The sequence below is a fragment of the Podarcis gaigeae genome (assembly GCF_964106915.1).
Source record: "Podarcis gaigeae genome assembly, chromosome: 4".
Lineage (NCBI taxonomy): Eukaryota > Metazoa > Chordata > Lepidosauria > Squamata > Lacertidae > Podarcis > Podarcis gaigeae.
The window spans coordinates 100,145,350-100,162,375 of record NC_139677.1 but is presented as its reverse complement, the minus strand read 5'-3'; the positions used below and the strand labels follow the sequence as shown (position 1 = coordinate 100,162,375).

The following is a 17,026-nucleotide window of genomic DNA, read 5'->3' as shown; positions in this document are numbered from 1 at the left end:
CATTTTGGAAATGCACGTCCAATTGTTTTTTCCTTTGATTTTTTTGGGGGGCCCCCAAGAGAGTGGGGCCCTACGCTATAGCTTGTTTAGCTTATACGTAAATCCGGCCCTGGTTCTATATCTGAGTGAGGAATGGCAGCATCTCACCGCCAGCACGCAGCTAGATAAATGCACGCCACAGCCTGCCACTTCACGCACCGCAGCCACCCGTGACATATTGTGAACTGCTGAAAGCATATTGCATGGCAATTACACCGTCTAGTATATTTTTAACTAGAAGCAGCAACACCCTCTCGGCTCTTAAATCAAGGCAGGGTGTTCCACACACCAGATGCATCATCACACAGCAAGAAAGAGCCTGTAGGAATGGGAAGGAAGAAGAACGTGCTTGCAGTTGCTGATGACGCTCGGTCTCCGAGCTCACAGTATATTTTCATCCGCATGCCAGTGTATTTTCATCTATGAGCTTATGCCATCTCACATGGGGAAAGGTAGATGCAAGACGAACAAGGTCCTTGCGATCTTTGGGCCAAATCTCACAGTCCTTTGCGTCCTGGCCAAGGTGCCTTATTATGCAAGCAATTATTATTATTATTATTTAGAATTTTTATTGCAAATACAGTGGTACCTCGGGTTAAGTACTTAATTCATTCCGGAGGTCCGTTCTTAACCTGAAACTGTTCTTAACCTGAAGCACCACTTTAGCTAATGGGGCCTCCCGCTGCCACCGCACCGCCAGAGCACCATTTCTGTTCTTATCCTGAAGCAAAGTCCTTAACCTGAAGCACTATTTCTGGGTTAGCGGAGTGTGTAAGCTGAAGTGTATGTAACCTGAAGCGTATGTAACCCAAGGTACCACTGTACATCAATACCAAGCCATACATAAAGAATAATATAAAGACAAAGAAGAAAGAAAGCAAAAAAAGTGAAGAAAAGTAGACAGTAAAAGAATAAAGAAAAGTATATTTCAATACAATAAACACTGTTTTACAAAATAATAATAGTAATAGACTTCCATCACTCTCACAACACTTCCTTTCACATTTCATATTTTATCTGTATTTTAGTATTATTTTCATCTTAATATATAGTGGTACCTCGGGTTAAGTACTTAATTCATTCCGTAGGTCTGTTCTTAACCTGAAACTGTTCTTGACCTGAAGCACCACTTTAGCTAATGGGGCCTCCTGCTGCCGCCGCGCCGCCAGAGCACGATTTCTGTTCTCATCCTGAAGCAAAGTTCTTAACCCGAGGTAATATTGCTGGGTTAGCGGAGTCTGTAACCTCACGCGTCTGTAACCCGAGGTACCACTGTATAGATATGTGTATGTGTGTGTGTGTGTGTGTGTATATATATATGTATGTTTCCCCTTTTCCATTCACGAGGTCATTCTAGACACAGTCAATTTTTTACATTAGAACTTCATCTTTCTAAATAACCATACAAGCATTTCCATTCCTTCTGGACTGTATTCATTGGCTTTAATCTTATTATATCCATCAATTTGGCCAGTACCAAATATTCACATAATTTACATAACCATTCCTCTTTGGTCGGTACCTGGTTACCCTTCCAGTACTTAGCCACCAGGATTCTCGCTGCAGATGTCTCGTACAGAAAGCATTTAGTATTTTCTCTAGAAATATCACTATTCAATATTCCCAAAAGGTATGTTTCTGGTCTTTTACTATGTGAAGTTCTTAGTAACTTTTTTATTTCTTCATGGATCATGTCCCAGAACTTTCTGATTTCTGGACATGTCCACCACATATGGTAGAACGTTCCAATCTGCTTTGTGCATCTCCAACACTTATTACTAAGCAATGTCAGGGATCCTTTACCTTTACTGCACACTTTAGCATACGCATTTTTAAAAACATCACTTGTGTGGGGAACAGCATTTCTGAAAAATGCAAATTCCGCAGGACAGCTGTCTGCCTGCTCACATTTCGTTTGGGAAAGTGTTGATTTGGCAGGTTCGCCTTTTAAATGCGAACTTTCTCCTTCAACCCTCAAGAGAAGAGTAGCCGGGCAAATGCCAGGCAGGACGTCACATTCAGAGAGGTGAATAATAATAATAATAATAATAAATTTTTATTTATATACCCCACTCTCCCTGGCCAGAGCCAGGCTCTGGGCGGCTAACATCATAAAACTAACACAGTATACAAAGAACATTAAAAAAGGCAATCAATTAATTAAATGCATCTTAAAACTAGTTCAGAACACATTAAAATCTGGACAGATGGCAGTCCATGGGTAAAATTGAGAGTGGTTAATATTCTCCAGGGCCAAATGTGAACCAAAGAGATAGTCCACCTGATCTAGGATTCTGTTTTCATTTCCCATCTATCTGCGGTTCTACCTCTCCCAAGCCAAACATTAAAAAACCCATGAGAGATCTACGACTGGCAGCTGGCGCTGTGTTGCAGATGTTTCCCATGGAGACTAATCCCGCTACCAACACCCAAGGAACATAAATATTATGAGTCAAAGAGTTAACAGCCAAGCTAGCAGGACGCATGAACAGAATTGCTGGCACTCCGGCAGGCTTGAAATAGTAATAAAGAACAAAGGGGGGGGGGCTTTCCAGGCTGATACTATTTTCGGGTGAGATTCCATCACATGCCGGCAAATTTGGTTCCTGCAATTATGGTCTATGGGGTATTAGGGTTGGGGGGGCTCATCAGCCTGGGAAGGTAGCCCAGATTGTACCCAAGAACACCTGTTGTTGTTGTTTAGTCCTTTAGTCGTGCCCGACTCTTTGTGACCCCTGGACCAGAGCACGCCAGGCACTCCTGTCTTCCACTGCCTCCTGCAGTTTGGTCAAACTCATGCTGGTAGCTTCGAGAACACTGTCCAACCATCTCGTCCTCTGTCATCCCCTTCTCCTTGTGCCCTCCATCTTTCCCAACATCAGGGTCTTTTCCAAGGAGTCTTCTCTTCTCATGAGATGGCCAAAGTACTGGAGCCTCAGCTTCACGATCTGTCCTTCCAGTGAGCACTCAGGGCTGATTTCCTTCAGAATGGATAGGTTTGATCTTCTTGCAATCCATGGGATTCTCAAGAGTCTCCTCCAGCACCACAATTCAAAAGCATAAATTCTTTGGCGATCAGCCTTCTTTATGGTCCAGCTCTCACTTCCATACATCACTACTGGGAAAACCATAGCTTTTGCTATACGGACCTTTGTTGGCAAGGTGATGTCTCTACTTTTTAAGATGCTGTCTAGGTTTGTCATTGCTTTTCTCCCAAGAAGCAGGCGTGTTTTAATTTTGTGGCTGCTGTCACCATCTGCAGTGATCATGGAGCCCAAGAAAGTGAAATCTCTCACTGCCTCCATTTCTTCCCCCTGAAACATACCTTTTCCAGGAACCGCAGCCAGGGTTTTTTCCTTCTCAGCCTCAGTTTCCTCTATGTAAAATGGGAGCAACAACCTAAACCACAGCACTGAGGAATGTGGCAGAATGGCTATTTGAGCACGTCATTCTTTCTGCGTCCAGCTGACATGTCGACACATTTTTTTTATGATGGTCTCCCCCTTTATTTAAAAAAACGCCACCAGGCAGGGTTCATGTGATGAGAAGCCACCCCAAAGGTACAGATTGTCCTGCCATGGATATGAACAGGCAGCAATGGTTTCACCTGATGGATGCCTGCCTGTTGAAGAGATGCCTAAGTTTGCAGTGGTGTGGAGACCACACTAGCATCAGAAGAAAGTTGAATCCGTAATGTTCAACACTTTCCCAATCCAGTGGTCCTTCAGAACGATCTCATTTTGCCCTTCGGAAATATACTTTCCTGGCCTTTGGTTTGTGGGAGCAGCTCTCCCTCATGTGGAGAGAACCAAAACAACAAGGAAAGAGATGGGGGGGGGGAAGGATGCGGAGTAGCTTGCACAAAACAGCAAACCATGCTTTGGGTAGAATACTTAAGCTAACAGCTTTCCCAAATCATCATCAACATCATCCCACCATTGATCCAAGGGGTTCAAGGTGGCATACTTTTGTGCTGCTTCTTTGGAGATCACTCATAGCCGAGATTGTCTTCCATAAACACAGTTTTAATAATGAGTTCGTAAGTGACTGTGGAGGCCAATTCTGGATCCACACATCCTTCCACAGTGGGGACATTGGTTTCCAGACAGGAGTTGATCATGGTGTGGATTTGCCAAGCGTGCCTTCCTCTTAGCACTTTTCTCCCTTTCGCCCTGAGTTCAAGCATCTTCAGAGCCCATGACACCCTTGGTAAAGGCTGTTCTCCAACTGAGGCGCTCGCAGGCCAGGGTTTCCCAATTGAAAATAATGAATGAAATAAGTGTTTCCCAAATGAAAATAATGAATGAAATAAGTGTTTCCCAGATGAAAATAATGAACAGAGTTGGGGCAATAACACCACCCTGTTTAACACCTGATCCCACTGTGAATGGTTCACTTTGAGAGCCATTGTTGTCTGCGATTGTTGCTGTCATATTATCATGGAGGAGCCGAAGGATGTTCACAAATTTATCTGGGCAGCCAATTTTCAGAAGGACAGTCCACAGGGCATTACGATTTAGTGTCGAAAGCCTTAGTCAGGTCAATAAACGCTATATACAGGGGTTGGTTTTGCTCTCTGCATTTTTCTTGAAGCAGAAGAAGAAGAAGAAGAAGAAGAGGAGGAGGAGTTTGGATTTGATATCCCGCTTTATCACTACCCTGAGGAGTCTCAAAGCGGCTCACAATCTCCTTTCCCTTCCTCCCCCACAACAAACACTCTGTGAGGTGAGTGGGGCTGAGAGACTTCAGAGAAGTGTGACTGGCCCAAGGTCACCCAGCAGCTGCATGTGGAGGAGCGGAGACGCGAACCCGGTTCCCCAGATTACGAGACTACTGCTCTTAACCACTACACCACACTGGCTCTCCAGTGTGAGCGCACACCTCCCCCAATGTGAGATAGTGTTTTGCCTCTCCTCTATCTGAGCCCGTTCTAGGAGCGCAGGAAGCTGCCTTAGATCAGGTCAACAATTTGAAACACTAAAATGTTTCTAAAGTGATGATTTAAAGAGAGACTGGGCCCCTCCAGATACCCCCTTTATTGTGCATTCATGAGGATTTGCACTACTGATGGTCTAGGAGCCGGTTATACATGTTCCCGCTTTCAACACATCTGAAAACATCTCAGGGCGGACAGGCTCCTGACCATTGCACACCCTATAGCTGTGACGTCAACATATGAGAGTTCTGGAGGTGAAATAGTTAAACAGGTTACCCAATCAGAACCCAGGGGGTGGAGTCAGAGGGACTATAAAACCAGCTCTGGGAGGGGCGAAGGGGGGAGTTCGTTGGGAGCTGGGTGGTTGGAGTGGGAGTGAATTGGGATAGAGTCTGTGGGTAGGTTGAGTTAGTGTAGAGAAATAAGCTGAGTCAGGAACAGTTAGGAGCTAGGATGACGAGTAAATATCTGAGAGGTGGTTTAGAGAGTGAGAGCAGGTAGCGGAAGTTATAGGTCTGGATAGGCACCCCATAAATGTAATTGACCGATACCGTTTATGAAACCACATGCTTGTTAAATTGCAATAAATAAACAGAAGTTTATGTTCCAGTTTAAACCCTGACTGGACTCAGTATTGTCCCAGGTAGAGCCTGGGTAGTGGCAGCGAGAAATAAAGTGGTGGCACAGGGATCAATAGACGGTGAAATGTCCAGGGACCCTGTGTGATCGCCATAATAGCTTCCTGCTGAATCCTGCAACTTCTCAAAACACAACTGCCCTGGTTTATGTTTTGTCCTGTTTCTGTTTTGCACTAGTGTAAGAGCATCCCTCGGTACGCAGGTGGCACTGTGGGTTAAACCACAGAGCTTAGAACTTGCTCATCAGAAGGTCGGCGGTTCGAATCCCCGCGACGGGGTGAGCTCCCGTTGCTCAGTCCCTGCTCCTGTCAACCTAGCATTTTGAAAGCACGTCAAAGTGCAAGTAGATAAATAGGTGGGAAGGTAAATGACGTTTCCGTGTGCTGCTCTGGTTTGCCAGAAGCGGCTTAGTCATGCTGGCCACATGACCTGGAAACTGTACACTGGCTCCCTCGGCCATTAAAGCGAGATGAGCGCCGCAACCCCAGAGTCGGTCATGACTGGACCTAATGTTCAGGGGTCCCTTTACCTTTAAGAGCATCCCTCCAAATAGAAACAACTCTGGAGAAGCATCGCAGAACTAATAAAAGAGGAATGGTGTGTGGACAGACCAGCAGAAATCCACCATTCAATAAATGGGTGACACGTTGCAGACTCCCCCCCCCTGCAAAAAATCCCCACTCATCTAATGGGGTTCATCTCTGGTGTCTTCTCTCTTTTTTATAATTAAATTTTTATTAATTTTCTTTTACAAATTATTCAACACAACCATATTCTCAAATTTCCAATTTTTTGGACTTCCACCAGCTCCTCCATCAATCATCCATATTTTATATTTGTTACGCATTTCCATTATATTATATTGCCAGTTAATAGTGTCCTTTCATCTCTCTTTCTTTTTCCAATACTCTTTAACATCACAAAGCCTCTTTAAAACCGACTAACGTTGTCTGTTCGTCACATATGTTTTCCAGATAATTCGTAAACTTTCCCCAGTCCTCGATGAACTTGTGATCCTTTTGGTATCTAATTTTCCCAGTCATTTTATCCAATTCTGCATAATCCATAAATTTCATTCTCCACTCTTCCAAAGTCAGTAGTTCCTCTTGTTTCCATTTTTGGGCCATTAATATTCTTGCCGCAGATACTGCATATTGAAAAAGTTTGTAATCACTTCTATTAATCTCTCTTCCTGTTATTCCTAACAAAAAGGCTTCTGGTTTCTTTACAAATGTATATTTAAATATCTTTTTCAACTCGTTATATATCATTTCCCAGAAACCCTTAACCTTCTTACATTCCCACCACATATGGAAAAAATATCCTTCCTTTTCTTTACATTTCCAGCACTTATTGCATGTTTTAAACATTTTTGCTAGCTTAACCAGTGTGATGTACCATCTATATACCATTTTCATAATATTTTCCTTTAACGCCGTACATGCAGTAGATTTCATATTTTCATTCCCATCTCTGGTGTCTTCTCAACTCCAAACAAGATCCAACCAGTCTAGCCTATGACCCTGTTCTTCTCCTACACCTAAGACACAGCCTCCAGCCAGGTAAGGAGAACAAAGTCTGCTCCTGCTTCTGGAAGCCTCACTGAGTAAGAGGTTCGCTCGTCACACTGGAAGAGACTGAAAAAACTACCTTTTTGCATACAGTGGTACCTCGGGTTAAGTACTTAATTTGTTCCGGAGGTCCGTTCTTAACCTGAAACTGCTCTTAACCTGAAGCACCACTTTAGCTAATGGGGCCTCCTGCTGCCACCGGAGCACAATTTCTGTTCTCATCCTGAAGCAAAGTTCTTAACCTGAGGTACTATTTCTGGGTTAGTGGAGTCTGTAACCTGAAGAGTATGTAACCTGAGGTACCACTGTACAAAATTGCACTGCCAGTGTTGCTGTGTTATAGCAGCCGTATGGTGCTGCAGCTGCAGGCGAGGGTACAGCTGTAGTGGTGGGGCTGGTGGCAAGGCGGGTGCAACGGCAGGCACAGGAACGAGGCAGGGGCATCATGAAGTTTTGCCTACAGTGCCAAAACGCCGCAGAGTGGTCCTGGTAGAAATCCCTGCCTTTGCAGAGCTGGAAGGCACAGGGAGAGTCATAGCAAACAACAATAACTACTAGTTATGGGGAGCAGTGGCGTAGCGTGGGTTGTCAGCACCCGGGGCAAGGCAAGTAATTTGCGCCCCCAACCCGTGGATTTGCGCCCCCTAACCCTAACCCCCAGATGCTGCGCCCGGTGCGGCCGGCCCCCCCTGCACCCCCCACGCTATGCCACTGATGGGGAGGCCTCTTGACTTTTTCCTAAAGGATTATTTTTCATTAATAATCAAAGCTGTTTTGTGCATGTTAAATCAATCACAGTTATAATTCTACTTCCTCACATGCCCATTTTGCAGATGAGAGAGAAAGGCGCTGGGCTCAAGCAGAGATGGGACCTGAAACCAGGTCCATTCCCGCCTCCGCCACTTTCCGCTGGGCTTCAGCAGCTTTTTGGAGGAAACAGCCCGTTCTTTATCCATCTTCCCCCTCCTAAGGAACAACTTGCCCTTTCAAGCCAGGGATTGCTTTAAGGGCTTGTGTATAAAACTATCAATTGATCTGCTGAGTCCATTATCTTATGGAGTTACTCTTCGCATCTTTGCCAGCAGGCAACTGAGAATTCAATGCCTCTTCTTGTATTTTATCATTGGCTGGTGATCTACAAAAGATTCTTTAAAAGGCTGCCAAACAGAAGTCTACAAGCCACTGTGGGCAATGACGGGCAGAAATACACAAATACAATCATTTTTGTTTTGCTGTTAAGAGAGAGAGAAAAAGACATGGTGGGAAATTCTGACAGCTAGCAATTTTGACGACGAAACCAAAGAAATAACCCTGGCAACATATGCCCCCTAGCGGCAAAGAGACCAAGATGATAAAAGATCTGGTTTTGTTAGGCAAGGTTGGGATAAAACAGGAGTCAGCAAACATTTTCAGCAGGGGGCCGGTCCACTGTCCCTCAGACCTTATGGGGGGCCAGAGTATTTTTTTGCGGGGGGGGGGGATGAACAAATTCCTATGCCCTGCAAATAACCCAGAGATGCATTTTAAATAAAAGGGAACATTCTACTCATGTAAAAACACACTAATTTCCAGACTGTCCGCAGGACGGATTTAGAAGGCGATTGGTCTGGATCCGGCTCCCGGGCCTTAGTTTGCCTACCCATGGAATAAAAGGTAAAGAACCCTGATAGTTAAGTCCAGTCACGAACGACTCTGGGTTTGCAGCGCTCATCTCGCTTTACTGGCTGAGGGAGCCAACGTTTGTCCGCAGACAGTTTTTCCGGGTCATGTGGCCCCCATGACCAAACCGCTTCTGGCGAAACCAGAGCAGCAAACGGAAACACAGTTTACCTTCCCGCCGGAGTGGTACCTATTTATCTACTTGCACTGGTGTGCTTTCGAACTGCTGGGTTGGCAGGAGCTGGGACCGAGCAACGGGAGCTCACCTGGTTGCGGGGATTCAAACCCCTGACCTTCTGATTGGCAAGCCCAAGAATCTCAGTGGTTTGGACCACAGCGCCACCTGCATCTAGTGAAAAGGAGAACCAGAGCAGTGCAGGGCAATGCCGTTTACCTTCCCGCCGGAGCAGTACCTATTTATCTACTTGACAGGAGTTCGGACCGAGCTCACCCCCCCCCCCGCAGGGATTCAAACTGTCGACCTTCTTATTGGTAAGCCCTAGGCTCTGTGGTTTTAGACCACAGTGACACCCACGTCCCGTTAAGGTTGGAATAGCCACATAATTAGTACTTTGCAAGAACTGGATTACCTCTCCATTCTGAAGGAAATCAGCCCTGAGTGCTCACTGGAAGGACAGATCCTGAAGCTGAGGCTCCAAGACTTTGGCCACCTCAAAAGAAGAGAAGACTCCCTGGAAAAGACCCTGATGTTGGGAAAGATGGAGGGCACAAGGAGAAGGGGATGACAGAGGGCGAGATGGTGGGACAGTGTTCTCGAAGCTACCAGCATGAGTTTGACCAAACTGCGGGAGGCAGTGGAAGACAGGAGTGCCTGGCGTGCTCTGGTCCATGGGGTCACGAAGAGTCGGACACGACGAAACAACAAGAACTGGAATGGTCAAGTTCCACGTATAGGAACCAGCTCCTAGGGGCCGAGATCCTTGCGCCCTCCCCCCCCCCAATAAAATATTTGAGAGGGGTGCCATTCAAATAGGTGTCTGTGCACTGTGTCATGTGATGAATCGTGCAGGGCAGGGCTTATTTGGGCCACCCAATAAAGTTGGCACCCCTGATTCCATGTAATTTGCATTTTGAGTTTGCCACATTGTTTGGACCTCTGTTGCAGCCTGGCAGATCCTCATCACTATCCCTTCTCCTTACAAAATGACAGACGAAGACTGAAGTCTTATAAGCCTTTTCATAGAATCATAGAATCATAGAGTTGGAAGAGACCACAAGGGCCATCGAGTCCAACCCCCTGCCAAGCAGGAAACACCATCAGAGCACTCCTGACATATGGTTGTCAAGCCTCTGCTTAAAGACCTCCAAAGAAGGAGACTCCACCACACTCCTTGGCAGCAAATTCCACTGTCAAACAGCTCTTACTGTCAGGAAGTTCTTCCTAATGTTTAGGTGGAATCTTCTTTCTTGTACCTGAGAGTAAGCAGCACTGAATTCAATGAGACTTTTAGGCACTTTTGAGTAGATACAGTTAAGGTTGCACTACCTTGTTTATTTAAAGAGAAGGGCCATGCATGCTAAATCCTTGACATCTTCATGTAGGGCTGGGGATTCCACCGCCTTAAAACCTGAAAGCCACTGTGGTGTAGTAGTTAGAGCAGTGGTTCTCAAACAAGAGGCATATTGGGAAACAAAATTTAAAAAACACCTACTGCTTGATTTATATCACAGAACACAACTACTTTATAATATGATCAAGGGACATCCAGGAAGTATAAAACGATACAGCGACATAAGAATATGAATCATCCCCAAAACATAGTTATAAATGAGCCACTTGCATAATGAAGTATGTATACAAACCCAATGAGAGATGTGAGCTTTCTTTTGCAGGGTAATCTCATTTATTAGGTCTAATTTTGAGACAAGCACACTCCTATCTCCTCATCAATACAAAGAAACCTTTCCCTTTTCTGGTCTTTCATATTTGTCAGAGTTGAAAATCCTTGTTCACAACAATATGCTGTGGAGAACTGTAGAATAGGCAATGCTCCTGCTTTCATTTGAATATGAATATATATATATTTATATCCATATTCTGCAAATTTAATTTTTTCTTATACTATCCTATATGACACTGAAATGTTTCTTTGGTGGTCCTTGAATCTTCCCACCACACTTGTCATTCTCTCCTGCCACACCAGTGTGGAATGCCATATTCTTTGAGAACCACTGGGTTAGTGTGTTGAGCTAGGAGACCAGGGTTCAAATTCTCACTTTGCCATGAAGTTTGCTGGGTGACCTTGGGCAAGCCTAAGCTACTTAACAAGGTGGTTGTGAGGATAAAGTGAGGAGGGTAACTATGTACACCACCTTGAGTTCCTTGAAGGAGCAAGCTAGAAATGCAGTTAAGAAACCTTGGAGAGCAGGCTGTGCACAATCTGTTCACTCTACATCCAGTATACCTCCACCACTGGTTTTGTACGTTGGCCATACCCCCTTGTTTCTTATGACCTACTGCATTTTTAAAGCGTTAATCCCCCCCAATCCTCAGCTCTGATCTGAATTACGAAAAATAATGACTTTTATTTTAAATTGACCCTGAATCTACAGCCTCAGTATAAGGCAGCTTGCCATGAACGCATCAAGGCTTACTACCCCGCAACTACGCACCGGATGACCGAATTTCCAGGCAATTGCACGCAAGCTCCAGCAACGGGACCCCAATCCGACCACACGTGCATATAGGATCTGCAAATGTATCTCGCCTTCGCCTCGACGCATTCGCGGCGTCTTTCCGCTAGGGGGCAGCAACAGCTAAGCCGGCTCTCGCTATTTAAGCACGTTCACACGCGCCAGCCAATAGGGAGGCGGGGCAACGTCGGCGCGCGCGCGCCTTCACCGCCCACTTTATCCGCCTGTCAGTCAAATCAGAGCGCGAGCGCCCCGCCCCTCAAGACTCTCCCGTGTTTCCCCGCCCCTTTCTCTCCCCGTGTTTAGGTGGTCGTCTGAATAAGCGGGATGCGGGGCTGGCTTGGAAAGACACCCCCTTTTGGGGAAGGAGAGAATGAAAGCATTCGCGTTCTCTCTATCTCCCCGTGCCGCCACCCCTCCCCCCCCCACGTTGTCACGGATGTGAAGCGCGGCGGGTTCTCCTTCACACGTGCGAGGCGATGAAAAGCCGGTCCCGCCTCTGTCACACCGACACGCGCGAAGAGGCCACTCCCTAAAATAAAAAAACCCTATTTTTTTTGTCCCCTCAGTGAGGCGGGCGGGAGCGCGCGCGCGCGCGCCTTATTTTCCGCCTGTCAGGCCGCCGCCTCCTCCTCCTCCTCCCGCTTCCCTCACAGTCGGTGAGGGAAGCCGTATCCCGCTCCTCGCCTCTTCTCCCCCGACAAATCTCTCTCTCTGTTTCTCCTCACGCCCCCCAACCCATTACTCGCTCCCCTCAGGCCCACACGGGAAGGAGGCGCTAGCGTGCGCGCGCGCGCACGCACTCCGTTAGCTTGGCGGCAGCGGCGGCGCCTCACTGTGAGAACACCCCGTCGCCGCCGCCGCCGCCTTTTATAACCTCGCCTTCTCGTGCGTCTCCCGCGCGCGCCCCCGACGCGAGGTCTTTCTGCCTCGCGCCAAGCTCCTCCCACCTCTCGTCTGAAAGGCGGCGGCGGCGGCGCGGAAAAGGGAGGGCCGAAAGCCGCGCCCCCTTTTCTTCCTCCCACCCCACCCCCGGCGCCGTAGCCACGCCCACCGCTCGCCCTCCCTCTCTCTCCGCCCTGGCCACGCCCACCCGCAGCTCCCTCTCTCTCTCTCTCTCTCTCTCTCGCTTTCTGCCTCTGCCGCAGAGAGAGCGAGACGCGCCGGGGACCGAGCTGGGCCGGCTTCGCCTCCTCCTCCTCCTCCTTCGCCTCTCGCGCCGCCGCCGCCGCCTCCTCGGAGCCGACCGTTGCCTGCTCCCCTCCCCCTCCAGCTCCCCTCAGCAGACCCGCCGCCGCCGCCGTTTGGGGCGGGGAAGGGATTGATGTGGAGGCCGAGAGCGGCAGCGCCGCCGCCTCCGCCATGCAGCCCCCGCCGAGGAAGGTGAGGAGGAAAGGGGGGGGGAGTTGGAGGGGCAGGCCGTGCGGGGGGGGGGGACGGGACTGAGGTAAAAATTAAAACCGGGGTGGGGGGGAGGAAGGAGGAGAGGTGCTGCCCCCTCAAAGGCGGGGGGGAGGCTGAATTGAGGGAGGGGGGCTCTGAATTGAGGAGGGGGGGATGCAGAGAGAAAGACAGCCTTGGTTGCAAAAGGAGGGGGGGCGGGTGCGTAGTGATGTGTGGGGAGGGAAAGGGGAGCGAACGAGGGGGGTGGTCCGTGCTTTATAGAGGTTTAGCGTGGGGGGGGGGGAGGAGAGGGTCGTTGAAGGCCCCGTGGGGGGGGGGAGGGTGATTAGGATTTGGGGAGGGTGTGTATATGTGCGTGTTATAAATGTGTTGCATTTTGGGGGTGGGGGTGGCACCCAGTGGCGTAGCGTGGGGGGTGCAGGGGGGGGCGGCCGCATCGGGCGCAACATCTGGGGGGTAGGGTTAGGGGGCGCAAATTACTTGCCTTGCCCCGGGTGCTGACAACCCACGCTACGCCACTGGTGGCACCCACCGCAGCAGGGGCTGCAGAGGTGTCGCCTGTGGAACTGGATTTCAGGGGCATGGCAGGGTTGACTCTGTAGGGGGGGTGAAGGGGGCAGCAGACAGGGAGTTTTCATGGTGGAAGGGGGGTCTATTAGCTGTCAGGCAGGCTGCAGGAGCCTCTGAATCGGGATGCAGGTGGAAGGGATGCTTGATGTCGTAGGCTGGAGTGCAAAGCCATAGGATTTCTATTTTGGCGGGGGGGGGGGGTTGGCATCTTGGGGCAACAGGAAAGGAGGGTTGCAAAGGTGCTATTTGTGTGTCTGCTTGGGCTGCAGAGCTGCTTGTGGCAAAGGTGGCATAGGGCAGGGTGGTGCAGAAGACAGGCGTGTGGTTGGGTCTCTTTCCATGAATTGAGGCTTTTTTTAAGGGGGAGGTACAGTGCAACTTGTGAATCTGAGCAAGGGTTGCTAGATATATTACTGAGGACCAAAGGGGGACTGGTGGAAGGTAGGTTGCTGTCCCTGTGGGACAACATACACTAAGTGTTTTGGAGGTTGGATTCAGATTGCAGTGGGTGGCGGTTGGTAGCAGGTTGCCCTGGGGCATGGAATTAGTGGGGCCTAAGGGTGCTGCTGACATACTGAGATTTGGGGTGTGTTGAGTGTCGGATGGGATAGTGCCATGCAGGCTACCTAAAGGTAAGGGGCCGTTGGCACAGTGAAGGGGGCACGGGGCTTTGCAGCAGTGCCACATGCTTGCAGCAGAGTTGGTGGAGAGCAGTGTGTAATTGGGATGGTTATAATGGCAAGGGAACTCGTGAAGAAAATAGTTTCAGTGAGAGCTGTAGGGATTTTGAGGGTAGGCTGCAGAGGAATGGGAATCGTGGCAGAATATGATTGTTAGGGGGGCAAGTTTGCATCAAAAGTGTCTGAAGGCTGTGGTGGTCAGCTATGGCGATTTGGTCTGTTTGGTGAATGTTTGGGGGTCAGGTTGCTTGTAAGGGGGCAGGTGGCCTGCCTTGGTTAGATATGGGGCTAAGTGCAATTTCTGGTGGATGCTGGCTGTCGTAGGAAGTTGGAAACAGACTGGGTTAAATAGGAATGATCTGCAGTGCAGAGAGCAGGGGGAGTGGAAGGTAGGATTCTGGTATAAGAGGACTAAGATCCTGATCAAAATAGCTATATGGATGCTTGATTTGCTGTGAGTACTGTGAGATTGAAAGGCTGCTGCTGTTTTAGGGTAGGGTCATGTGGGATCACACAGACCGGGCCACAAAAAGCTGTGCGGTGGATGCTAGCAGGAGTTGTAGCTCCGTTGTAAAGCACCTTCATTGCATGTGCAAGGCCTCAGAAGTTTGCTTACAGGTACCGGTAATTGGCCAGGAAGCCTGCAAAAGACCTTGGACAGCTGCTGTTCATCTGAGTGCATATGTACAGTGCCAAATAGACTAGCAGGATACCGAGGCAGCTCCTTAGGGATATGGGATGCATTAGCAAAGTTTGGTGACTTTGTGGTGGCGGGGAAACGAGGAACTGAGTGTGGATGACAGCATTAGAGAATAAAGAATCATTGTGGTGTCAGGTGTCCTAAAGTTGACTTTGACTACATTGGGATGTTAGGAGGTTGGTCAGCTGTTTGCATTGCAGTCATATGATTCAAGAGCTCTGGTAGGTCAGGACAGCACTGTGCTAAAGCCTCTAAAGAAATAAGAGAGGGTTGTAGATTCCTTTCTTTTGTGGTGCTTTTGCAGCATCTCTGGTGTTGACACCCAGTGGTGGGGATAATCACTTTGAAAACCTGGGCAGTGAGTTACAGAAGGACTATAAATAGCAATTCAGTCTACAGGACACGGATGAGGGTGGGTGGAGTTAACCATTTGTGATATAAAAGGGGGAATGAGTAAGTCTCAAGAACTTAGGAGCCTGGATGGATCAGACCAACACCCAATCTAGTCTAGCATTCTGTTTTCACAGAACTATGCACTGTGTGAAGAAGTACTTCATGTTGTATATCCTGAATCTTGATAACCAGCTTAATTGCAAAGCCCTGAGTTCTGGTATTATCAGACAGCATGTTTAATGTGATGCACAGGATTGGGGATAAAAAAAAAGAATTCAAATAATGCTTTTGGTAGTGTTAGGAGTGGGGTATAGTGCTGTAAGAGTTGAGGACATTACCCTTGAGATCTCGGGGCCTGTTTACTAGAACTCTGTAAAGAGCTGCATATATATGTTTGTGTGTTTAAAATGGAACTTGGACGCGACCGAATATATTGGAGAGTGTGAGTGTGTGTTTGAACTGTGTAAAACAAAAAGCCTGAACTCCTCAGTGCATCAAGATAGCTTGTTACATTTGGGGGAGGGAAGAAGGATGCTTTTCTCTGCCCCACTCTGTTGTTTTGAGGGTGGACTTGGCCAGGAAGCAGAGTTTATGTTAAAGGCCATTCTAGTTTCCACTCTGTTTATATTGCATGCAAGTTTATGCATTGTGCACTGTGTTTCAATTTCACAAGGGGATTTTATCTCCATTCCATGGGTTAAGGCAGCTATGCTTGATGAATTTATTTTTCGTGCTGTTTGGATAAAATTCAAACATGTTCAGCTTTTTGGTTTTTTAAAAAATAATACTGGATTCTCCGTTTGTTTAAAAGTACTAAGTCTTGGCTAACTGGGCATAAAAGCTTGCCTCAGTTGTGTTTTTCTAGGATTGGGGCATTCTTGTTGCTGGGGGAATATTTTCAGGGTTGGGATTGCCAGAAGAGGGGGAGGTGAGATTTCTGTTGCCTAGTGGATAAGATGGGAAGATTGCTTTTGCTTAAGGGAAGGTCTGTTTCCCTGTTTTTGTTCTTTTTCTTTCTTTCAGAAGAGTTGTGTTTTTTCTCTATATAATGATCTGGCTCAACATGATGCTAAAAGCAAAAAGGGTTTAAATGGTTTGAGCCTGTGTCTTTTAAAAAATGTTTGTGAATTTCTGTGGTGATGCCTGTAACGAGTCAGTCCAACCCCTGTCATGCTGCTAAGCGGCAGCTTGAAAAAAACACGATCTCAACATGATGTATTGTTATGACACAAAGGTATATTTGACTGCTATATTCAGAAAACATCATTAAGGATGTTGGACTCTTGACTGAGATAACTGCATTTAAAGGTTGATGTTACATGGAGTCAACCAATGTGAACTTTAGTTGCATCAGTTGCACTGTTCTACAAATCTAATTAATAATAGTAATAATAATAATATATCTCTGAATACTAGTTGCTGGGAATCAAAGCTGGGAGATATGTTAAACCCACATCCAGCTTGCAGGCTTCCCAGGGGCATCTTGTCAGCTATCCTGAGAACAAGATGCTGAACTAGATGGACCATGGACCATTGGCCAAGTTCTGCAGATTCATCCTGTGTTCTGGTGTTCTTCTTAAACATCCTGAGTTTGGGAGTGCTTTGCCTCTTTCCCCTCAGTATTTGCACTTTTGCTCCAAGCACTACAGAGCTGAATCTCTTGTTGCAAGTGGGTCCGTGCTTCGATGTTTAGAGAGAAGTGAACATATTGCTTGCGGTAGCAGGAAGCAGTGAGAGGCTGTAGGTATGAAAGTTTAAATTCGATACAGTGTTTAGAACAG

The 17,026-nt window shown here is 47.5% G+C and overlaps 1 protein-coding gene and 1 long non-coding RNA gene across 5 annotated transcripts in view; both read left to right on the top strand.

Moving 5' to 3' along the window:
• LOC310844042 overlaps positions 1-17,026 on the top strand; it is a 207,123-nt gene that overhangs the window by 19,044 nt on the left and 171,053 nt on the right. The gene's annotated exons all lie outside the window — the stretch shown is intronic.
• The window catches only part of FCHSD2 (FCH and double SH3 domains 2), a 149,568-nt gene continuing 145,100 nt past the window's right edge, over positions 12,559-17,026 (top strand). For 2 of the 4 annotated variants that reach the window (XR_014563583.1, XM_083736591.1), the window contains exon 1: positions 12,563-12,881. Coding sequence is in view for 3 of the 4 variants with exons in the window: in XM_083736591.1 (XP_083592717.1) it covers positions 12,861-12,881 (21 nt within the window). In the remaining variant the exon portion in view is untranslated. Of the gene's footprint in view, positions 12,882-17,026 lie in introns of all 4 variants that reach the window. The other 2 variants (XM_083736592.1, XM_083736590.1) reach the window with 2 other exon arrangements.